General features: G+C 37.2%; 1 protein-coding gene across 1 annotated transcript in view; it reads right to left on the minus strand.

The window, feature by feature from the left end:
* Positions 1 to 26,668, minus strand: part of CDH12 (cadherin 12) — a gene marked incomplete at both ends in the record, with an annotated part of 136,801 nt that overhangs the window by 80,431 nt on the left and 29,702 nt on the right. Inside the window, 1 exon segment of the mRNA XM_079533354.1 lies at positions 24,025 to 24,319. Coding sequence (XP_079389480.1) covers positions 24,025 to 24,319 — 295 coding nt within the window.

The raw sequence follows: 26,668 nt of genomic DNA on the forward strand, positions 1-26,668 counted from the left end.
ATGCAGCTGGCTTCACCGTACATTAGGATGAAAAACTTAAAAAGTTTTTTGCCATACATATTAGAACTTTGCATTTTTCCTTAGGCACAGGTGAATTTCAGAGTTCTAATTTTGCTAAGATAAAGTATTGGAAGTCTGAAAGCTCATTCTTTTTTTTTTTTTTTTTTTTTTTTCAGAATATGCTGAGTCTATAAAATTGAATTTGAAAATCTATGAGAAATTACTCTTCTAACCAGCTTTACAGTCCTCTGCATGTAACTGGACAAGAAAAACTGCAAAGGAGTTTTTTGATTTCTCAGAATTTTTGATGTGTCTCTGTATTAGAATGTCAGAGGTGAAGATACATACAAAAATGATTAAATGGGAAATAAAGATGAATAACAGCGTCTCAGCATTTTCAAAGTTGGATTGATTCTTAACATTATGTTTATTATTCACTGAATAGTCTTTTTTTACCTACATTTAAAGTATATCCAAATACAACATAGTTACTGATAAAATTGCTTTTAAAGTGACTGCATGTATATTGTCAGATGGTCCCAGCAACTTGGTAATGGTCAAATGATGAAAAAAATGGAGGCAATTATTGATGTTAGCCTTTAAAATCTAATACTTGCAAATGATTGTCTGTGTATTTTTTTGTTCTTTTTAAAAGCATGACATGTAAATAGCATTCTCTTGCTATAGAACTCTGTTATTTCCTTGCTTTTCAGCTGGAAGACTTGTCAAAACAATGAGCAATATACAGGAATACACTAAGCCATACACAGTGAAAGTCCATTGATTACTCAAGCTGACACAAATAGTTACTTAATCATGTTTTAGTTAAATTTCTTGATGGTTAGGTAGTAAAGATGTGTTCAAAAGCCCCTCAAGGAATAGCATTCTTGTTCACAAAGTTTGCCATCAATATTTAAATTTCTCTTGAGTTCTTAAGTACCATTCCAAATTCTTTCATCACATATTACTCAGCTTCTGTGAACATTGCTTTTAAATCAATTAAATCATCGCACTTGAAAAATAACAATAGAGTAGTAATATGATACCTAAAGCCCTTGAAACATGGGTGATTATAGGATGCTGCACAGCACAACTTCGATTATTTTTCTTAATTCTATGTGAGACATGGATCATAAAAGTGGAAAAATAGTATGGGAACATTTAAATTAAAGTTGTCATTGTCTTGAATGCTGTGAAAATTTCAGCAGTGCAAATAGGACATGAAGCATGGAATACACCACTGAAAACATGATGGTTGAGTTGTTGGGTAAGTAGTCTGCACTTAAGTTTTTCAAAATCAGATGTAGCTAGACATGTAATGTATGATTCTATGGTGGAAAGAATCTGTTAGAAAATAAATGTTTCTCACTCTAGAGATCTACTTCTTTCATTTACTCAAGTGACTGAAAACAGCAGACTGTATTCCAGCTAGTTGCATTTATTTAATCTGCAAGGCTGGCTACATAGACATAATTGAGTGTGCTTACTTATGGCTCTGGCAGCATGAACATAATTGTTAATTAGTTTCCAGGAACAAAATCTTAATTGTTGGAAAGCACAGGTGAGCAGTTATGCTCATGACAGCATTTGGATTACATACATTCGATATGTTTAGACTACATAAAGCACTGTGAATATTTAGAACCACAGATCAGAGCTGCAATAAAAATTAGAATGCTTAAACTTGTTCCATAATTCAGAAACTGTGAGCAAACATTTCAAATGTTGCACACTGTGAAGAAAAATTGAGAAAAGCCATTAGAAAGACAAACTATGGGGAGGCAAAAGAAAACTTTCTTCCATATATACCCCAAGCTGGCAGTACATCTGCTCAGTGCCCACCATCTGGGTGTGCCTAATTAGAGACTACCTGCAATAGGCTTTCAGAGAGCTATTACAGAAACAGCTCCTCAGCAGATGCAGCTTCAGTCCCTAAGGGCTGAAAAATAAGGCTGCCAGAAAAAGGACACCACAGAGCAATGGGAATATGGTGTCACTTCATGTGGTGGTTTGGTAGGATGAAATGCTTTTGAAAGAGTAAGTATCACTTGCACTCAGAATTTACATGAAATCCAACAGGGAGTGATGATTGCACAGACCAGCTAGTACAAAGCCAGTGAAACAACACACTGAGACATAATAAACACATGCAGACCCATACTGATACTTCTTATGCAGTTATCAGTTTAGACTGATATGTTAAGATTTTCCCTTCCCTTCCCTTCCCTTCCCTTCCCTTCCCTTCCCTTCCCTTCCCTTCCCTTCCCTTCCCTTCCCTTCCCTTCCCTTCCCTTCCCTTCCCTTCCCTTCCCTTCCCTTCCCTTCCCTTCCCTTCCCTTCCCTTCCCTTCCCTTCCCTTCCCTTCCCTTCCCTTCCCTTCCCTTCCCTTCCCTTCCCTTCCCTTCCCTTCCCTTCCCTTCCCTTCCCTTCCCTTCCCTTCCCTTCCCTTCCCTTCCCTTCCCTTCCCTTCCCTTCCCTTCCCTTCCCTTCCCTTTTTTTGTTGGCTTTGTTTTGTTTGTTTGTTTGTTGTTTTTGTTCTTTTCTAAAAAAGGTTTTATTCTCATTTTAAACTATTGTTTTCTGGTTCTAATATCACCTCCATTTCAAATCATATTCAACAGAAACTTAGCACAGAATTTCCCTGTTTATTTCTCACACTCACAAAAAGATCTTCTTAGAGATCATTTACCAAGGTTAAACAAATCACAGTGCAGCACCAGAAAAAAAAAAAAAAAAAAAGTTATTTTTCCTGTTTTCTAGTTTGTTTGTTAGTGCTTTTTTTTTTTTTTTTTTTTTTCTCTGCAAGTATTACAGTCATTTAGCACAGCACTAAGTGCTTTCCACAGACTGACATGCAATACTCAGCATCTTCAGATAACTGATGAAAGCCAGAAGCAACGCCAGTTTTATTGGAGATGCAATGATGCAAAACCACTGCAGTCAGAAAGCTACATTGCTTTTTTTAGTTATTGGTATTGGCACTGGCCTTTGCAACAACAGAGAATGAGCTGGTGTCTGCTAGAGTCTTTCTTGGGCCATCATGTACATGGCATGAGCTGGCTCATATCTCATGTGCAGTGCCAACCACAGAGCTGTATGATCTGTTTCTCTGTTGTTCTCAGAAGGGCCAACATCAGCCCTGCCAGCCACATTTTTAAAAACACAAACTACAGGGGGCACAACGTTTGTCATAGAATATTGGCTCCCAAATACTTCTGCTTTGTGGCCTCCATGCAGCCAGTCAAGCGCATGGAGTGGTCTGTAAACAGACACTTCTAGGGCTGACACTAGAACTGGACTGCTGAGCAGATCCTCTGTAAACACCTCAAGGAACTGCGGCTGGTTGCAGTTCTCTTGGCTAGTGAATCTTTCACTGAATATTGCTTAAATACTTTGCATTCAAGCATTAGAACTTTGCTGTGTAATAGGTCATCCTAGTACTGTGTAATAAATTTTGGCATTGTAAATATTGATGATATTTTTAACTACACAATAACAATATTAACTATATTATTAGGAAATAAAACACATTCCTCCTCCAGTTTAGGATGATTTCAATTAGAATTCAATGCAACTTCTCTGTATTACCATCATCTGCCTTTTGCAGGCTCAGTGAGGGTTTCAGGCACAGAAAGGTGATTTGTTAGGTTCCTACTGGTAGCTTAATAAAATTGTGAATTACTGAAAACCATTGGTAAGTAAATCTTTAAATGGCTGGAGATCAGTATCCTGAGCTTTGACAGTGCAGCCGTCCAACACCAGGAGGGCTATCAGAGCTCAACAATCTACAAGCACAGGAATGCACTATACCAGCTGGGACTTAAGGCACACAGTTGAGATTGTGAGGGGTATGCAAACCAGTCTGTAGTACTTTAAAGTGGCTGGAAAAAGGGATGCAGTTCTACAGCTCTGCTAAAGGAAAACAAACTCTACACTGTGATATTTGTCATGTCAAAGAGGCTAAAAATACTAGGAAATGCCTTAAAAAAAACCACCATAGAAATATTTAATATTTATGAACATTTTCACGATGTTTACAAGATCTGCAATGACATACTTCTTGTGCACTGACACCTGGGTTAATGTCTGTTTACACTTCTGGTGGGAAATCTACTTGTAAAAACATCTTGAGATGCACAACACATTGCATGCAGTCTCCAAGTCATTCTCACATATAGAGCAATACTGAGCCAGCAGAGAACTAGAAGTAGTCCTGTTACAAAACAGTTCAGATTGTCACTATAAGAATTTCAAACGTGAAAAATTCCTAAAAAGGCTTTATAATGCTTTTTGACCTTGTGCATACAGTCCTAAATAATATTTGAATTTTGAAAAACCTGCAACCTACTGAGAAACTGAGGTTCAGCTTAATAACAGATATTTCCAAATATGTGTTGAGTAGCTTCAACACAAAATTCTCAGAAAAAAATAATTAGAAATGCAAAATGACTTTGTTTTGAAACTTTCATGCTTTCATTTCAAAATGAGTAATTCTTTTAGGTCACTCTAATCTTCCAAGTCAGTGAACTAAAAAAACTCAGTTACTTGTACAGACCTATTTGTATGTCATAACTCTTTTAATTTGCATGGCAAATTGAATGAAATACTAAAAGATAGGGAAATAGTTTTTACATACATTTGTCACTCCCCCATAAATTAGATTCTATTAACTCTCACTGTTATTTCATAACATGAGCATAAATTTGTGAAACAAAATAATCTAGTATGAGATTATGGTCCCCAGACAAAACATAGACAAGAAAGAAAAAGGAAAGTTCTCTTCCCAAGTTAAAGATCTTTAGGAAAGGGACAAATGGCAAAAGGGAATAAGTTCCACATTGTTGTACAAATGCAAAAGAAAGGCAGAATCAGTGTTTTCTTATATATATATATTTATATATATGAAAGATCTTTAAAAATCATTAGCTTTTCATGTGGCCTACATGTGAAAAAACAGGAACACTGAATGCTGTATATCACTATAATGCCTAATTTAAAATTGCATTATATTAAAAACAAGTGAGAAAACACCCCTCAAGACAAAGAGCTTTGACAGCAAACGTGTGATATCCTTGTATGATTTCTCTCTTAAATATTAGTAAAAAATTCACCTTGGTATTCTAAGATTAATACATATGTAATGAGTACAGGTCATCTGCTATTCCACATGTATTATGGATAGTTTAGACAATGAGTAGTTGAAAATTAGAAGATGCTTTCTTTAAATCTGTTTTAAAGATGTATTCTGATATTTGAATGCATACCATGATTAAATGTTAGCATGCTTTGCAGAACTGTACAAGATTTGAAGAACTACCTGGAAATTTGTGAAAGCAACTAATTTCCAGTCAGTAGAAAAAAAAAATCAGAATTGATGTGAACATCAGTAGCAATAAAAGTTCATGGAACTTCATGAAACCAGTGAAAAATACACTCCTGGTCATTTTTTCAACTGTACTTTCAGTATTGCTACATGCAGTCACAAAATTCTTACTAGTGGAAGAATCCCATTCCTCCTAAAAATACAGAGGGCTTTTTCAGAAATCCTAATTCAAGAAATAGGATTTTCTTTAAGGTTTATTTATCTTTGTACACAGCTAACATTCTATTTCTTGAGTATTTGGAGAACAGCAGAAAGAAAAAAAAAGTAATACAGGCCTGCTCTGGCTAGTCTCCATTTCTCATACTGCAGCAGTAATTCACTAGCAAAAGAGAGTACAAAAGTGAGTATGGGAGACTGAAGGGAAAATCAGTCATGGAGAAGAGTAAGGTTCTGAGTTGCCTGCATTCATAAATCTAAGAGTTTGTCTATTTGAGTTTGTCTATTTCTGCATGTCAGAATAAGCTGCAGTTCTGTAACTCTGATGTTGTTGTACACCTAAGGTGAAATCCTGACACTTTCTCTTCAGGAGAAAATATTTTAAAATTGCCATGAAAAAAACTGTTAATTCACTACTGTAGACTTTCAGTAGATAACATTCGATGTTCTGCAAATTGGAACACCATGTCAGACCTTTTACATGCTTAACTGCAAAAATACAGGGTAGCACAGGTATCAGGAGCCTCATTTTTTTTCCAATGTCAGAAAGCAAATGCGTATGGAAGTATCAAAAAGTTAAGATTAAATACTGGTATTGAGAGTTATAATTCAATACGACATTTTATTTCTCTAATTTGGATGAGACAGAATGAAGTATAGATGTGCATATATTACAGATTAAGTGTATGAAGCATGCCAGTAGTTTATCTTCTTGATGATGAAAATGAAAGTATCTCTATCAATAAAGACAGTAGCAGATAAACTTTATGACAAGGGGTTAATTACTTGATGGCATAACATGCACAGAGAAAGGACAGTGTGTGTGATCTGTGAGACTTCGTGCTAGTCACATGGAAGGACTGTCACACTCTTGTACATACATCTGCCTTTTACCAACTGTACTGAGACAGATGCGGCTGCAATATCATAAGTTTAGGGCACATCAGCTTAAGGTTATGCTGAAAACCTCACATGAATTTATGAATTTCTGCCTTAACATTGGAGTGTTTAAAAGGTAATGGTGAAAAACACATCTCTCAGAAGGTCTACATGATGTTTTCACTTCACAGGTACATGGTCACCATGAGTACAGTATTCCAGTAGTTGTGTTAAAGACACCACACATACTCCCAAATGTTTGCCTTTCCCTCTTACCACTGTAGTAAGGACAAGAAACTTTTTCTTACAACAACAGTTCTTCTTTAAGAATTCAGAGCCATCATTCCACTAAGTAAGTTAACATCTTACCAATACCAGTGACTACAATATGTCCTTCTTCTCATGTTAGCCAAGGCATACATGGCTCTATAAGTACTTTCCAAATATCCCACATATAATCTAGTTTTAGAAGGAAACACAGGGAAAAATTAGTATTTCCTTAACTAAAATACCTGATTTTTTTTTTTTTTTTAAAAAGAGTAAAATCAGGCACTGATGACAAATTCAGATGTTTTCAGAATCTAAAGGATTTCTGCTGTCTCAATATGCTCTTCTGTTTTGCAGCAAGGCTACAGCATTCTTCTTAGTTTTAAGTTCTTATAGTTAGTTATGGGTTTCTTTATACCTCCATTATGTTGATTATGTTTTATGTGCATTATGTCTTTTTAAATTTCATAAAGAACAAAATAACATACAGATGAATTTTGGCCACTCATACATACAAAAATACAGGTATTTCAATATTTGTATGGCATAGCTATGACCCAGAAAATTATAGCTAAGAATGAAACACAATGCTTGGCTGTATACTTCCTGCTGTTGAAATCATCAACAAAGAAATTCCTCATTCTTAACACCTAGAAATTTGAACCGTTTACTTGTTAGATCTATTCTGAGCAAGCACTGGGATTTTTCCCCCTTGTATGCATTTTTCTCTCTATTTTGAAGATCAAAATCACTGCTCTCTGGAGCCCAGATAAAATGCAATGCTGAAATTGTTACCTTTGGCCAAAAAAAAAAAAAAAAAAAAAGGCAAAAGGGAAAAAGGAAAAAAAGAGAATAAGAATAAGAATAAGAAGGAGAAGGATAAGATGGAGAGGAGAGGAGAGGAGAGGAGAGGAGAGGAGAGGAGAGGAGAGGAGAGGAGAGGAGAGGAGAGGAGAGGAGAGGAGAGGAGAGGAGAGGAGAGGAGAGGAGAGGAGAGGAGAGGAGAGGAGAGGAGAGGAGAGGAGAGGAGAGGAGAGGAGAGGAGAGGAGAGGAGAGGAGAGGAGAGGAGAGGAGAGGAGAGGCACTATCAGAGCACTGGACTTTCACTGTAATTACTGAAACAGAAAGGAATCCTTGTACAGCTGGAAGCTGAATCAGGCTCTTTTGTTAATGAGCATGTGAAATACCTATACATTTCTTCAGGGCATTATGCACACCTATAATTCCTAGAATTCTGCCTATAGTTGCTCAAACTATTTTCAACTCTGTACTGAAATTAAAATAAATGAAAACATTGGAACATCTTATGTTGCTAACTTACTATAAATTGGTAATGTCTTCAAAACAAAGCGACAGGAAACCAATATGCCATTCTTCTCAGGAAATTTCAATATGAAAATAACACAAAAATACGAGAAAAGTGAAATCGCAGACACTGGGAACTTCTCTTGGCATGCATATTTAATAAGAGGTGACTTTGCAGCTCTCAGAGTCCACAAGTCTTTCAGGTAGAGGCTGGATACAGATCCCTTTATTTACAGGAAAGAAAGTGACAATAATGAATCATAGAATCACCAAGGTTGGAAAAGTCCTCCAAGATCATCCAGTCTAATCATCCACCAATATTCCTCACTAAACCATGTCCCTTACACCTAAATGTTTCTTGAATGCTTCCAGGGATGTTGACTCAACCACTTCCCAGGGCAGCCTTTCCCAGGCAGAGCCTGCTCACTCTTTCAGAGAATACATTTTTCCTAATATCCAACTTGAATCTCTGCTGGTGCAGCTTAAGGTCATTCCCTCTAGTCCTATTTCTAGCAATGCAGGAGAAGAGGCTGGCACCCACCTCACCAAAACCTCATTTCAGGTAGTTGCAGAGAGGCATAAGGTCTCCCCTGAGCCTACTCTTCTCTAGAACAAACAATTGCAGCACCCTCAGCTGCTCCTCACAAGAGTTGTGCTCCAGACCCCTCACCATCTTTGTTGCCCTTTTCTGGACATGCTATGGGACCTCGAGTACTCGAGTACTCAAGGTGCAAACTTGTCAGCCTTTGTAATTTAGGTCTGAGAGTAAGACAGTGAAAAGCTATACAACTACAAAGGACTGTTAAAAATGCTATCAAGTGGATTTTAATAATCCATACACGTTCCTCCTCACACACAAAAAGAATGACAACACAGTTAATGTCTTAACTCACTGAACTAATCATGCTTTGGACTTTTAATGACCGTTAAATCTTTAGCCTGTTTTCAGCTTCCCAACTTTTATTAGATATTTTTCCTATTCTTCAAATGTAATTGTTTCCTGACTCCTTTCCAAACATATATAAAAAAGAGGTTTTTCAAGGTGAATTCCCCTCAGATCCTCAGTACACGCACTCTCATTTGTGCTGCATCAGTTCTGGAAATATTGACGCATTAAGAAGCAAGTTTTGAAATGAATATTCCCTCTGTACATTAAATTCTCTGATCACATATGCTGCAGCATTTAAGACCTCTTTCAGTTTTTACCAGTTTAAAGAATACACCTATAAAACAGAGAAGTAACTTTACATGATGTGTTTATACACAACAGCCACAGCACAGAGATACTAAGGACATGAATAACAAAACCAGCCACAGCAAAACACAGTAAACCCAGATGTAGATTTTTTCCACTTGGTGTTGTTTAGATGCCTAACAGTACAATCTGTATAAAAGAGCTTGATTGTGAACAGTTTCTGTAGCCTGTAAGAAACACCAATGAGGAAAGTTGTGTCCTAGATAATATCTTTCTCAGAAATTATTTACTGTGGAAAACTCTGTTAATGGCTTAAAACAACCTAATTCTGAAAAAATGGTTAAGCAGGTGATGTTTCCTCCTGAATGCCCAGCGGAAGCCAATCTTCTGTTGTATGGTGGTTGAATACTTATCTCCTGCTTCTTAAGTGAATGCTCAGACCATTACTCTCTTCAAGAAGGAAGCTGATTTGTTTTATATAAGATCATTAAATATTCATCAGGCCAAAAAGAGGGAGAAGTGAGAAAGATTAAAAAAGGCTCTATGGCCTGGTGGTTAAAACAAAGGTGATATTCAAAGCTTCCCATTTAAAAAACTAAAGCTGCATCTCCAGCATATTGTGCAATTTTTCTACCTACCTCACTGCAGTCAAAGACAGATGACCTCTCCTCCAGCAAAATTTTGCATGGAATATAACACTGAACTCTGAAAATGTCACTGACTGGCATCCAAAGAAGAATTAAGTATATCTACTTTATGAATTCTGACAGTGCTTAAGCATTAATTGGCATCTGGCTGCTCAGGAGAGTAAAGTTCAGACAGTTCTGTGCGCAAGCAGATTGCAGGAAGGCTTAGGTGACATTTTAGGAACCCATGGAAAAAATTCATAGATTCTCTTTTTTTTCCAGGTTTAGGCAGGCACTAAGAAACTACATTTGGGATCAGTGAAATAAATCCGTATGGGCATATAACCCTTCAAGACATATCCCAGATCACTTGCTGCCAAAGTGTGAAATTTGAACTGTGTATGATCTGGTTGAGCTCCAGAGATCCTGCTCCAACTGCCTGGCCAAATTTCCAAAACATATTGGTTCACATCTCTAATGCATACCAGAAAATTTTAGCTCAGTGCTGTTTTAGGCTTCAGGCTCAATTTTTAATTGCTATTTGGGAGCCTGCCTATGGTTTTCACAATCATTTCCATGGCCAGCATTTAGACAAAAAAAAAAAAAAAAAAAAAAAAAGCAAGTTGCCCATAAAACTTTTTCATTTTCATAATACATTTACAAATACTGTGTGAGAGCATGTGGGTAAAAAACACTCCTTAATGAGATCTTACTGTCAAGTCCAAGAACTCTACAGCTCATAAGAGCAGTACAGACACAATGCACACTGTGCATGCAAGTCAGTAAACACTCAAAAACCATAAAACACATTAGCAATATGGGCAGGGAGGCTGATAATGGCCTTAACATAGCCAGTCTGGGTAAGTGTAACAGTGGATATGAACCATCAGGACATCTACGCAAGGCACCAGTTGATTTAGTGTCCTGAAGTCCCTTGCAACACACTGCCATAAAAGCTACTCTATCAGGACTGTTATTGTCCCCTTGTACTCCCCAAAGTATATTGATAAAGGTGGCTAAAATATAAAGTATCCAGAATGCAGTATAACTATTACTGAAGCTCCACAAATTCAGCCCAGCTGTAGATCAATAGGATGTGCTGGTGTGGTTCATGGTGTCATCCCATATCTTTCCTTTAAATGAGCAGTTCAAATATTTCTTCTTGCTGTGCAGTTGCCCAAAGTAAGTACTCCTGTTTTACAACTAACCAGCTTCATACGGATTTAGGAAAGTAGTCCATATTGGCACATTTTGGGTCATTTATGAAATAATTCCTTCAGGAAATAACAGGATTTGTTTTTGTTTATTTGTCATAAAGAAAACCTGAAAAGGGAATCCATTATTTCTTTTTACTGTAGCAATCCCAGTACTCTAGTGTCTGAATTGGACTGTAGCAAATAAAAGCAGTAATTTACATATATCCAGACACTCCTCCTCTTCCTCCATAAACGTAAATGTTCCCCTCCTTATTCCTCCAGTAATGCTGCAAATAGAACTAATAAACACAGTTCTTCAAGGTATCATGTTAAACCATTTTTTTTCTTTGCAATTAGGGGAAGTTGGTTTGTTTTCTTTTTTTCTTTTTTTCTTTTTTCTGTATGATCTTTTGAAGGCACATGGGATCATCAGCTGTTTGAACTATGAGGTGTTATGTCCCACTGGATTTTGCTCAGTGATTAATAGTGTGCCAACATTTAAAACTTGTGAATGTGATTCATTCAGAATCACATGCAAGAACTATGAAAGAACCCCAGGACTACCTAACATCTGCCAAAAACAGTCTGACATGGTTTGGCTTGGAATTCAGGGATGAGGTGAGATGGAGTGGAAGCAGAAAGAAAAAGTAGATGAATTTGGAGTTACTGAACCAGAGAAGAAGAAAGTGGGGCTGATAATTTGAGCATCTGTATCTCTATCATGTCTTGCAAGACTATAAATTACAATCTTGAGCATATGAACCTTCAGGCATATATCTCATCTGAATTCTCTCAAAACTGTGGAAAATATTGATTACTGTTATCCTACTGCTAAAGGTCAGCAGAAATAAAGGCTCAGAGGCAAGAAGTGGAAGTAATTGAGACAATAAAAGTTTTCCACATGGAATTTTATAGATTTCATCTGTTTAAGACAGGGCCTGATAGAGATGTATACTGTATTAAAAAACAAAACAAAACTATTTCTATCCACCTTTTATTTCCAGACAAAGTCAGAAATGTCAAAAATAGGAAAAAATGTATTTTATAAAATTATGTGACCAATTTAGAGAGTATACAGTCACTAGAACTAACAAAATAGGGATGAGAGAAGTATCTGACATGCCCTTTTAAACAGTTGATAAATAAGTTGTGTCTGGATACAACCTCCTCCCATAAAGACGATGACACAATAATCTGTATAAATGTGTGTCTAATTTTCTTCTAGGTTCTAGTTCTAGTCATTTAGAGAGGCAGGATGGTAATAGGCTTCTAATTTGAACTTCCTATGGTCGAACAATATAGAAAACCTAGCCACATAAAAATGTTATATTTAAAAAAAAAATAGGATACTACTTCAGAATACAAGTATATTGTAAATTGTAAAACTGATGCATGGTTTACTAACAGAAATAAACATAAATTAAGTATAATAGTACAACAGAACTGCTTAGGTTGGAAAGGACTTTAAAGATATCTAGTTTCAACACACCTGCCATGGGCAGGATTATCACTCACCAAATCAGGCTGTCCAGGACCCCATCTAACCTGGCACTAAATGCCTCTGGAGATGAGGCACCCACAGCTCCTCTGGGCAGCCTGTGCCAGTGCCTCACTACCCTCTGAGTAAAGAATTTCTTCCTAACATCTAATCTAAATATCCTCTCTTTTAGTTTAAAACTGTTCCCCCTTGTCCTATTACTATCAGACCGTGTAAGAAGTTGGTCTCCCTCCTACACGTAAGATTCTCTCAAGAACTGGACGGGCACACAGTGTGGTCTCCCTAAAGTCTTCTCTTCTCCAGAATGAACAAGTCAAGCTCCCTCAGTGGCCCTCTTCTGGACCTGCTCTAACAGCTCCATCCTTGTGGTGAGGACCCCAGACCCTACTTTAGACAATGCTAAGGAGAGTGCACTCCCTCAGATAAATCAGGACCCTCAAGTCCTCCACAGAGCTGTTCTCAATGAGATCTTCATCCACTCTATACACATAGCTGGGATTGCCCCAAATCAGATGACTGCAATGCCTTGCACTTGGACTTGATGAACCTTATTAAGTTTTCATGGGCTCACTTTTCAAGCCTGTCCAGGTTCTTCTGGTGTCCCCTCCATCTATTATGTCAACTGCATCACTCAGCTTAGTGTTGTCACCAAACTTGTTGAGGGTGTGCTCAATCCCACTGTGTAAGTCACTGATAAATAGCACCACTCCAAGATAGACCCCTGGAAGGACAACAGTTGTCACTGTCCTGAGCCCTTGATCACAGCTGTTTGGCTATAATCATCCAACCAATTCTTTATCCACTGAACATCCACCCTTCAAACCCATATCTCTCCAATTTAGAGATAAGAATGCGATGTGGAATCACATCAAAAGTTTTGCAGAAATCCAGACAGATGACATAAGTTACCTTTCCTTTGTTCAGCAATGCTGTCACTTCATCACAGATACTGCCAGATCTCCCTTCTCATTTATCAGAGCAAGTACACTCTCCTTGGCCTGAGTCTTCTATCCAGTGTACACATAGAACCCCTTTTTGTTATTTTTCACATCCCTCACAAAGTTTAGTTCCATCTGTGCCTTGGCTTTCTTGATCTCATCATTATATGTCTGGACAGCATCCATGAATATGAATGATATAATAAGAGATACTCTCCAACTCTGGATTTACTCACCTGCCTACTGTGTGATTGACCACTGTGATTTATATTATCTTTCTCAGAATCTCTATCCACGAAACATCATTCCATCTTCAGTGGGTTGACAACTACTCAACAGTTTACTTCCAGGGAAAATCAGATGTAAGCATCTATGTACTAAGTAAGATCAAAGTGGTCAGTTGAAATTACATCTCTGGAAGTACCTGCAAATGCATTCTCACCCAATGATATGTGCATATTGGTGTGTCAGGCAGCCATTGGTGGAGATCCCTTTGTCTACTTTATGTTGTTTTCCTGATCCTTTAAAACAGCTTCATAGGAATACTCATACCATGATTACTAATTTTTAATGAATTGGTATCCTTTAAACTTCTAATAAAAAAATTAATTTGTGGATTGTTAGCAGAACCCATATCAGCCTCTTTAGGAGTAACATTCTGAATCAAATCTAAAACAGTGTTGAAGGTGCTACATTACTCTCCCATAGCTCCTTTAAAATGAAATCTGTACACTCTGTAAAATTTTCCCACTTCCTCAGCTTCATTCTTTACATTCACATGTAAGCTCATCCGTTTCCAGTCTTGTCTCTAGCCCTCAATGATTTCACTGTTACTGATGGCTTATGCATAGATACCCAAACACAACTGGCAAGGCTGACAGTGAAATATTTTTAAATTACGATTTTTTAGGTAGTTCTACTTTTCCATTTTGTCCTGTTTAATTCCAGAAAAAAAGTACTAGCACACACCAGACAATAATACTGACTCTGCTGAGTTATTTGCAAAGAGGACAGTTTTCTTCATTTCAATTGATCTTTTTCCTACTTTTTTAGAACCTGTTTTCTTGCAGCCTTGGAAGCATGGCAGAGAAACCTTGTCATGGCAGAGAAACTGAGAAACATGCAAACCAGTATATTTTCAGCTCCAAAGAAGGCTGCCTGGCCTACAGATTGCTTGCTAACAAGCAAGGGTCTACTCCATGCTTGGATTCTCAGGTTGGAATAAAAAATGGTTCTCTAGGAATTTAGAAGCCACTTGTTTAATGTCAATTAGCTGACCAGGGACACGACTCACAAAATGGACATGTCTTTTCAGAAAATATTTTAACGGAACTGCATGTCTTTATCTTTCAGTTCTACAGAAGGTTATAAAAATAATTACTCCTTTGGAAAGGTTACAACCAGCTCTGTTGAGATATATATTGATCAGAGGTTGTAGGGAGATTAAGTTCATGTAAGACCTGTAATAGTCCTTTAATCAGGAAAAATGTGAAGCGTATGGGATAGACATCGTGTTAGATTGCCCATCCATGCTGTTCCTTATTACAGCTGAGGAGAAGTGGTAAGTATCTAGGATCATTGAATCTTAATGTCCACAGTCAGATACACTTACTTAATTGGGCAACATGCCTTTTAAAAATACTCCTTCATGTGCTGTTCCTCATTCTGCAGAACTTTAATACCCCTGTTTTCAAAAGATCCTTTTTCCTAAGCTTTCATTTTCATCTGCAGTATCTTTGATATAGACTTTAAATCTTACAGAATTCTCCAAACAGAGAATAATCTGTCATTCACAGAATATTTGCAATTTACATTTTATTCTCATTGTTCTATTAAAGCCAGATTGTCATGAACACTTTTCTTATCATTCTTGGCCTTCCTAGAATTACATCTAATTTGCCACATGGAGTTATTTCTGCATACAGAATTAAAGCCCTTAATCTTATTTGGTTTAGTGACTCCCATTTGCTTAGCAAGCTTGGAGACTATTTTGCCTTCTGTCTTGTCCTACTCTAGGACTGATGATGACTTGATTAGTCACAATCCATCAGTGACTGATTTCTTAGGCCAGTTATTTTAGTATAAATACAATTCAAATGTGCTTTAATTATTTTGACTTAATGCTGTGTTATATACAATATACATATACTGTGTGTATATATATATATTGGAGGAGAAGAACACTATATTTACATATGCTCATGTTCACATAAAATATTCAAAAAATGCATTTTAAAACTGACTTGTTCTCATTACTTGCAGTTTCTTTGTAAAAAGATGGCTAGGACTTGATTGCTTGTAATGAATGAAGACCTACCTTGTGCAAGTGAAGTTTTCCAATTTTTCTTCTTTGAAAAAAATATAAATAGAACTGAACTAATATGAAAAAATAGCTCTGTCCTTAAAGAAAAATGATGTTCCTAGCCATGCCAGGAGCAACTTGAAAAGTGGCTTTTATAAAACATATTTAAGGTTTACAGTCACTCGGCGGCTAAGGAAAAGTAATACTTTTAAAACATCTTCAATGTTTAAAACCACTTGGTGGCCAAAAGAACAGGTCTTGCTGAAAAGATATTTAAAATTTAGAGCCATTCTGTGGTACAGAAAAAGCAACTTCTTGTTAATTTTTAACAGTTACAGTTGGTCAGTGACTAGTAAAACAACAATCAATACAATATGTTTTATGTTTAGACATTCCACATGTGTGTCTAGAAACAATTCCTGCATTTCTCAATGCTACACTAAAACACCTGTCCTTCAGTAATAGAGTCGCTGACAAAAATCAACTGATAATCCTAACAACACTAACACAATATATTCTAAACCCAGAGAGGATTATGCAAACCACAATGCAGTACTAATAATTACTGAGCTTCTCGGTGTATACTAAAAGGACTAACATGATTCAGCATCATAAAAATAATAAACAGCCACATTCAGAGTAAAACCAAATAGCTTAGTTTCAATTACAAAAAAATAATATTACTGGCTGGGAAACCTGTCTACATCAAAAGACTTGTTGTAGATGTGAAGCTTTTAGAGAGGGCCAGAGGAGGGTTATGAGAATGGTCATAAGAGAGGAACACCTCTCTCATAAGGAAGGTCTGAGAGAGCTGGGCTTGTTTAGCTTGGAGAAGGCTCACGGAAGCCTACATCATGGCTTCCAGAACTTGAAGGGAGCTTATGAACAGAAAGGGACCTAATTTTTAGATTGTCTAATAATGAAAATAAAGGGGGAAGGGCTTCAAATTAAAAGAGGGAAGATTTTTGTTAGGTAATAGGAAGAAATTAATTACCCAGAGGGCAGTAAGGCCCTGGAACAGGCTGCCCAGACAAGCTGTGGATGCCCCATCCCTGGAGGCTTCCAAGGCCAGGTTAGATGGAGCCCTGATCTGGTGTGGCAGCCCCACCCATGGCAGGCAATTTGGAGCTAGACGGTCTTTAAGGTCTTTTCCAATTTAAGCTATTCTGTGATTCTATGAGTTATTACAGTGTTGTGTAAGTAAGCCACTCTTTATAAAGCCTTTTAAAACTGCTAAGTGAATCACTGAGTGTGTGTATATATATATATTATTTACATAGAAAAACAGTGTTTCAATTTTCATAAAGCTTTGAGCAAGGTTCCAAACCAAAGAGTTATTTATAAATAAATGAATAACACTGAAAATAGCAGCAACAATAATAGTAATAATTTCAAAGAGAAAACATCTTTTTAATACCTAAATACAATGTAGAAATCAAATGGCGGGGGTAAATGACCAGTCTTTTACTAGAGGGAGACTGCCATTGCCATCTAAACTCATAGACAGCCAGTAAAAGAAAACATATAAGCAGGTAACAACTTGACAAAATTAAACAATTGTCTGCAAAACACAGCAGGGGAATGGAAAGGTCACCAAGTCACTGAGATTTCACACTATGATGGACAGTCGGCTGAATGTGAGCCAGCAGTGTGCCCAGGTGGCCAAGAAGACCAATGGCATCCTGGATTGTATCAGGAATGGAGTGATGAGCAGGACTATGGAAGTCATGCTGCCCCTGTACTCAGCATTGGTGAGGGCTGACCTCGAGTACTGTGTTCAGTTTTGGGCATCTCAATACAGAAGGGACACTGAGGTGCTGGAGCAGGTCCAAAGAAGGGCAACAAGGCTTGTGAGGAGCTTGGAGAATATGCCCTGTGAGGAGAGACTGAAGGAACTGGGGCTGTTCAGTCTGCGGAAAAGGAGGCTTAGGGAAGACCTTATTGCTCTCTTCAAATACCTGAAAGATGCTTGCAGTAAGAGCAGGGTTGGTCTCTTTTCACTGGTGACAGAGGACAGGATGAGGGGAAATGGCCCCAAGTTGTGCCAGGGTAAGTTTAGTTTGGATATTAGGAAAAAGTTCTTTACATAAAGGGTTGTTAAGCACTGGAATAGGCTCCCCAAGGAGGTGGTGGAGTCACCATCCCTGAATGTGTTTAAAAGCCATTTGGATGTGGTGCTCAGGGACATGACTTAGCAGAGAGTAGTTAGAGTTAGGGTAAGTTTGGTGAGGTTGCGGTTTGACTTACAATCTTCAAGGTCTTTTCCAAGCTGAGCAGTTCTATGATTCTTTGAAAGTAACACACCTGGGAAAATCTACTTTATCAGAACTGTCACATAGATGGGTCATACCTCAGTTACATATCAAATGTTATTTGTGAAATCACTGTGGAAAATCCTACTGAGCTATCGGTTTAATGATTACCCATGGACAAAAGAGACAAAATAGTTGAATTAGATATAGAAAAGAGGATAAACAAGTCATTGTTATCCTCCTATTCAAATTGCATGCAATTCTATTTTGAATATTTCATCCAATTCCCATCACTGTCTTTGAGAACTTTTAAACACCAGAAAAAAAGCATAAAGATCATAGTGGAGATGGTAGAATTGCACACGGAGGCTGCACAGATTGTACCACCAGCCATCTCCCTGTGACATTACGTAATTCCATTTAAATACCTTATACGAGCGTAAGCTCTTGGCTACACAAAGGCAGGCAACTGTACGCAATGTTTAACCAGCGTGCAGGTTCCTGAATTTCTCTCTGCCCACCAGTTCATATGATTATTTTTCTACAGATTGACATTCCTTTATATTAAACTACTGGGTACCTTAAACATATACTTACACATTATAAGCTTCTGTCAGTGCTAAAGTATAACCCTTACTGAAGTATTAACTTCAGAAGGAATAGTGCCAGAGACTTCACAGAGGCTGTCTGTAGCCTGCACTAGGAAGAATACATATAACATGCTTGTTATGTTCTAGCTGCTGTTTTGTACCATGGGGGACGCCCAGTAAAAATAACCTGATACCAATTTTCTAACATCATAGAGCATTGTAATGTTACCACTGAGGCCATTTTAAATAGAATTCAACTATAATCAGAAATACAGCTGTGTAATGTGAACATATTCCATTACTATTTAATTAATAACCAAAAGGGGAAAAAAATTGCCTTGATGTCCTCTAGTTTGTAGAGCTCCCCAAAGCAATAAAGAGTTAATCTAGTGGAAAGGTATGGAAATAAATTGTCTGGGAAGGAACACATGGTATCTGTAACTTAGGGAATTAATGAGTTTAGTATAGTCCCAACTGTAAGCATAGAGGAATAACAGCAGCACCTTAGAAAACAAACAATAAATTGTGGCAGAAGTTATAAATTAGTCACATGTAATACATCATTAAGAAGATGATCAATTAAAATGCCTATTTAGTGAAAGAAATACAGATATCTCTCTCTATATATCTTTATATTTGAAATACATATTTAGCTCTTTCCTTGAGTGTGTGTTAATGCTGGTATGCTGTCGTTCTGATTCACTTGGACATGAAGTTTCAATAATGGGATAACTTTCATCTAAACTTGCTCTGTATTTGCATTCTCTCAAGAGTTCTCCTCCAAAAGAAACTGGTGCAGCCACCAGAATCAGCAACAAAATTAAGCTATATTTAAAGACAACATATTTTTCTAACTTACAAGTTTAGAAGTTTCCTTCCCCTTCTCAGTCTTCATACATGGAGATTTCCATTTCTAGTTTGTGCTGTATTTTGGCATTCACGTTATTTCAAGAGAACATTTTCAGATAAAGATGGCTAAATCAAACCAATACCAGAATAAAGGAAAAAAAAAAGAAAAAGAAAAAAGTAAAAAAGTCTAGATCCTAAGCTCTTGTAAGTTTCCTAACTAGGCACAGGTCAACATAATAGCAATTTGTGTTCAGTTCTACTCCATCTGCTGAGTTTCTCTGTAGGGAACTTTACATCATTGTTCCTTCTGAAATAAATACTTTGTCATCCAGCTCCTGTATTCCGCAGCTCCTTGCTCCAATGGTTATATGAGCAACAATGTCAGCTTCTGAGATAACAGCATCCTTTCACTACAGTATATAAGCTACACACTCTTAGAAAAGTATCTCAAATAATGAAAAATCATACATTAGTAAAGTAGCCTGCATGATACAGCAGTCTGTAACTAAGACACTTTTAAAGTCAGTACTTCTTTTGTTTGTATCTGTGGTAAATCTATTTGTATCCCCTTTTTGTAGGTGAGTAGATTACACTGAATGTGTGGAAGGTGTGAAGTTAATTGCTCCTGATGTAAAACAGGTAGGTATTCTGTTTTGCAGGTGTCTTAAATTAGTTTTAAAGCACAGAAAGCATCCTGCTGATGTTGCTTTTTCTGAGTAAATAGAACATGAAGAAATTTGGTTCCCAGTAAAGAACGCATCATTAAATAGAAATGGTAGTCCCAAAATTATCTTGTCTTCAGAAAAATCTAAAAGATGAGCACTTTTTTTTTAAGGAGTGGTAGTGATTAGAGGAAAAAAACTATCTACTGATCAAAAAGAAAAGACAAACAAACAAACAAGAAACCAAACAACCCACAAACCAAAAACCAATCAAAGAAAAACCTTGGTCTACAGACAGTGTAAAATAAATTTAATATAATTCAAAAAAAATTTGCATGGAAAAAGTCAAATTTTCACCTAAAACATGCATAGACAATAACACAGTTATTAGAAAATACAGGTGCTGTATCCAAATGTCTCATAATATCTCTAAATGTTATCTATATTCAGAAAACCTGATATTAGGATCCTAGGAATTTTTATATCTTTTGTTATCACCACAGTACAGGATTTTATTATAGATTTAGGACTAGAGTTCTGAATCTGGGAATGAATGCTAAGGTGTATTTTCAGCTACCAAAGCTTCAGTGACAGCAATTAATAGATGTTATAAAACTGGGAGCAGTGTAGCTATGAAAATTTCTAAACAGAGTGTAAGGGCTCTGAAGGACACCTTGTTTCACAAGACTTCCCAGCTCTGTACGTTCCTTTCCCACCAATGCAGAGTGTGGGACTTAAAAGGTATTTTGCATATGTCACTTTACTGCAGTGTCCAAATGGAATATATACTCTGTGTTTACAGTGGATGTTGTCTTAAGAATTTTACTTGCTGGTTCTCTCTCAACTTTGTCTATATTCTGTTCATCATTACCATGTAACTCCCCCTCTGCTTGGCTCTTCTGAGGCTCCATTTGGAGTACTACTTCCAGGCCTAGAGCATCCAGCACAAGAAAGACACTTGGAACTCTTGGAACAAGTCCAGAAGAGGACCACTAAGATGATTAGAGGGCTGAAGCACCACCCTTGTGAAGAAAGATTGAGAGAACTGGGCTTGTTTAGCTTGGAGAAGGCTCTGGGGAGACCTCATTGTGGCCTTCCAGTACTTGAAGGGAGCATATAAACAGGAGGGGGAATGGCTATTTACAAGGGTGGATGGTGATAGGACATGGGGGAATGGTTTTAAACTGAGACAGGGGAGGTTTAAGTTAGATATTAGGAGGAAGTTTTTCACTCAGAGGGTGGTGATGCACTGTAACAGTTTGCCCAAGAGGATGTGGATACCCCATCCCTGAAGGCATTCGAGGCCAGGTTGGATGTGGCTCTGGGCAGCCTGGTCTAGTGGTTGGTGACCCTGCCTGTAGAAGGGGGGTTGAAACTAGGTGATCATTATAGTCCTTTTCAACCTAGGCCATTCTATGATGATCCAGCATAAGTTTCTACAAAATGCAGTCAATCTTTGCAAGTGAGTATCATGCAACAATAAAAAACAATAAACTGTTGGCCATCATCACCTGTCATAGAAATTACTAGAAAGGAGGGAAAAGAATCATGCTGTAGCATGTTTCCCACAGAAAACAAACAATGTATATGTATGCATTTCATAAAAGACACTGTTGCAAAAATACAGTAAGTGAAGTTTAAAATATTAGGGACTTCAAAACTGATGACTAAAAAAATCTTAGTATAAAAAAAACAAAACAAAACAGGATGTGTTTATTAGTACTTCTGCCAAAGCAACCATATGCTAGCACTAGCTAAAAAACACTAGCTAAAAAATCAAAGTGATTTTCTATGTTATTCTCAGACAGTGGTAGATCTACACACTTCTATAGGTGAAACTAAATAGTACTGATAATGGGAAGCAGTAACTGCTAAATCCTCCGAAAATTTAGAGCTTGTGTGTTGTAGCAGGAGCAGTGATAAGAGAGTGAATGGAAGTGGGAAGACCTGGATCTGAGAAGGCACTATCTCCTCACACATCATAGAAGGCATTTTTCTGTATTTTTGCTGTAAGACAACCCAACAGCAAAATCTGCTATCTGCTTTAGTAACCACTAATTGGAGTTTAGGCCTCCATTTAGAGTATTTTTTCCTTGACTAGACTTTTCTGATCAATTTTCATCCATCTTTAATTTTTGCTATGGAGGAAAATAAACTGTTATGTGTAAATCTTCTAGAGGTAGTGAATGTGCCAGAATAATGTGGAGGTCAAGAGGACGTATTCTTGCCATAGCATTTGCTGTTGTTTTTCCAAGGGAGAATACACTGAAATCTATTTATTTTAAATAGATGTCTGAAGGTTGCATAATAGTCATTTACATTTCAGTCTTGCAAGTCCTAGTCAAGGTAAAAGCTATAGTGCACAGCATACCTTGAAAAGAATTCCCCATAAAATCAAATCATGATTAGTATTTTACCAAACATCCATAGTTGGAAGGGACCTTTGAGATCATCTAGTTCTAACCCCATTACTATAGTCAGGGACACCTCTCACTAGACCAGGTTGCTCAAAGCCCCATCCAGCCTGGTCTTGAATCCTTCCACGGTGGGGGCATTCCACAACCTCACTCAACAACCAGTTCCAGTGTCTCACCATCCTTACAGTAAGGAATTTCTTCCCAACATCTAGTCTAAATCTACCCTCACCCAGCTTAAAGCTATTTCCCTTATCCTGTCACTTCCATGCCCTTATAAGAAGCTCCTCCTCAGCTTTCTTGAAGATCTCCTTTCTGGTGTTGGAAAGATGCTATTAGGTTTCCTCAGAGCCTTCTCTAGGCTGAAGATATGCAGCTCTCTCAGCCTTAACTCATAGGGAAGGTGCTCCAGCCCCCTGTTCATCTTTGTGGCCCTCATCTAGACCTGCTACAACAGCTTCATGTCCTCGCGTTTGGGGCCCCAGAACTGGAAGCAGTACTCCAGGTGAAGTCTCAAGAGCAGAGAAAAGGGGCAGAAGCACCTTCCTTGATCTGCTGTTGACACTTCTTTTGATGCAGCTTAGGATACAGTTTGCCTTCTGGATTACAAGTGAACCTTGACAGATCATGTTGAGTCTTTCATCAACTGACACCCCAAAAATCCTTCTCCTCAGGGCTACCCGCAAGCCATTCTCTTCTTTGACAACATAATCTGAGTGTAGACGTCCCTGTTCATTGCAGGGATGTTGGACCAGATAACTTTTCAAGACTACTTCCAACTCAAATAATTATATGATTCTACAATTCTCTGCTCCCACAGTAACATGGATACCATGTTTGCAATCAATCTTCTGTTTTGTTGTTGTTGTTGTTGTTTTCTGGCTTAGGAATCTAGTGCACTAGATATCATGACTAAATAGGTTTTCAAGACCTCTGCCAAGTCTGGCTGGATCTCTCCCACTTCTATTTTTCATTGTGACTGCCAGGTGAGGGCTATCATTACTTTCAGCACCTATGAGGTAACAGGATGAAGAATTCTCCCTCATATCATAACTATGGGATTATGCAAATGCTATTAGTTGTGCAGCAGCATAGGCAGGAAAAATAAACGGCAAGATGTTTCACAGCAAATAATGAACACAAACTAGGAATAAAAGGGAACACACTTCATCACATGCAATATCATGTCTGAGAGTACAGAATCTCTGAAACAGTATCTACCATGAGTACCATTTCTATTCTTCTCACGTCTTCAGGAATTAAAAGTTAAAAGGACTCATTTGTGTAGGACAATAACTTACTAAACAAGCAAATAAAGCAAAAAATGAAATGAAAAAATGAAACTGCAATATGCATATTTCTACATAGAGTGAGACATTTCTAACAGTAACTTTTTGAAAACGTATTTTCATTTCAGCCTTCCCTTTTTCTCCTCAGCAGGAAATGCATATTGAGACAATTAAGTTATCAAGAGGTATGCAATTAGTTATCAAGAGTTTAAAGCTTCTTACCCACTGGAGACATTTCTGGTACGCTGGCAATGTAAGGCCCATCCAGAAACTTTGGCTCATTATCATTAATGTCCTGCACTTTGATGATGAACTCTGATTCAGGCTCTAGTGGCTTCTTGGTGTCAACATCCACAGCCTGTGCTCGGAGTGTGTAGAAAGGTTTTTCTTCTCGATCTAGGCTCCTTATGGCATGAATGTCTCCTGTGGTCTCATCAATAGTAAAAACAGTGCCAGCACCATCTCCTGAAAGGGTATATTTAACAGTGCCCACTCCCTTGTCCAAATCAGAATGAAGCTTGAGAACAAAAAGAAAAAAGGGAGGAAAGAAACATTAATTGCTTTTTCCAGGCTTGAAAGTAATTATTATTTTTTTCTTATGTAAAATAAAAAGTGTTACGGGAACCAATTTCCTATATATTTAAGTGCACACAAAAAATGCAAGTAGAATGTTAATATTTTTAGCTCTATCTGATATCTAGGACAGGCAGCATTTCAAACCTGTTTTCTGCCATGAATGCTGCTCAGTACTAAAACTGCAATGAAAAAGGTCTTCAGATTTATTAGAAACCAAAACTTAAGACCAATAATGGAAAAACAGCAATAACTGCATCAAACAAATTTGAGATGACATGAGAGGGTGTCAAAATCCTTCACAGGCATTTGGCTTTCACAGAAGTAGAAGAGAATCAGCTCATTTTCATTTCACACACAGCTTGTTGAAATGCTAAACAAACTCAAAGTCAAACCTGGTTTAAAAAGGACAATACACTGCTCTTCCATCATAATACATATGAAACAGAATTTAAAAATACTACCTCTTCTCCACAAATAGTAGATCATTTATTTCTATTTTTTCTAAGATACAGAGAGAATAATTTGAAGTTAGGCTTTCTCTTCCCTTTTGGAAAAATACGTCAGTTCTAACTCAATCATTTTCATCTTCAGTACCAATTTGCACATTTTCCAGCCTATTTGAATGTTAAATCTCTATTTCTACTTTGAGAAAATACTTAAAAATCTCCAAGAATTTGTGTTTGTCCTTTTGATCATTGTCTACTATAACACTGTCTTTAACAGAAAATGTAGGCATTTTTGAAGTAGAAATATAGTTTGATGAACATCTTTCTCAATGTCTTTATCTGATTCATGCTCATACTTTAAATACAACTAGAAGTTCTGAATATATACTCAAGGTTACATCACAGATGCTGAAATAGCTTTTAAAATACTCACCTGCTTGTCCCACCTAATGAGGTCTAAAGAGATCTGCTATAATGGACCCAAGTTGGAATGGTGTTTTCAAGAGTGAATTCTCTTTAAGCAGATTATGGATATAGGCTTTATTTACATGATGTACTGTCCAAGGTGAAACACAATAAAGGAAACATGGGACATGAAATGAGATTATGTAGAGAATGAATTGCTGAGAAACATAATGGTTTTGGTAATGGGGCAAGAAGCTAAGCCACAGAGAAAGAGGTAAAGGCAATTATTAACATTTATAGCTATTGCCTTGAAATTGAAAGTAGGTCCTTGTGACTGTGGAGGAGGTCATAGTTTGTGGGATAGAGTGAACATAAACATAGTCTCTTCTTCATCTACCTTTTCATTTCATCATTCCTGCTCAGTGAACATACTGGATTCTGATCTTTCATCTAGTTACCCCCTATATGGGATTTTAAATTACTTCTCCAGTCTGAAAGGAAGCATTTTGCTTCTTGAGCACTGGTTCACTGTGGAAAAATTCAAAGGTAGTTAATTCTTTTCTTCCTGGGGAGTTAAATATTCCCTGCTTGTAAAATGGAAAGATAATGGAGCCTGAGATAATTAATATCTATTTCTTCCTCATCATTTTAATTTAAGTGGCTTGCAAGCATCCTGCTGTTCCATTATACCTTGTTCACCTGAAACTTGCTATTTCTCTTCCGTTATCAGTTTTAGAGGCTTACAGACACAAATGGAGTGAAACAAAATAATAAATCAAAAAGATGCTGAGAAAGCTCACAGAAAAAAATATAATTTTATAAAGGGAACCTCAGCATTTTCTTAGTTGTTTCACTGTATTAAACAAAGTATGTCTGGGCTTTATTACGATGTCCCCCTTGCTCCATACTCCTGGACAAAGGAATATCACAAGGAAGAAGAATATGATATCCAAGCAAGGATTTGTAAACAGGAAACCATGCAAAGAATATTGACTCTTCTCCTATATCCAGTTATCAGACCTGGAACTAAAGCTGAGACGGCTGAGTCTCTCTGATTGCCAGCTGAAGGGTTTACATTCAATTAGTAACAAATCCAGCTAGGTTTATAATATAGAGAAATAATTATACTTTCTTTTTCCACCAATAGGGGAAAAAATAAAAAATATAACAAGAAGAAATCAAAACAATGGCTGCTAAAAGAATGAAAGTAGGATATAAGTACAAGCAAATCTCAAATTTACTGGACTTGGCAACTAGTAGCACAAGCAATTCTGTAGTTTAGTTGTGTTTACTGTGCCTCAGAAATATCACTCAGCTGGTATAATCTAAAAATCATTTCTTTGATTTAACCAGAATTGCATTACCTAGGATTTGTCACTTTGTGTTTATTTCATCAAACCATGTCATAGGCTCCTCAAATGCTGTTGCTGGACAATGAG

Source organism: Tetrao urogallus, assembly GCF_951394365.1.
Source record: "Tetrao urogallus genome assembly, chromosome: 3".
Classification (NCBI taxonomy): Eukaryota; Metazoa; Chordata; class Aves; order Galliformes; family Phasianidae; genus Tetrao; species Tetrao urogallus.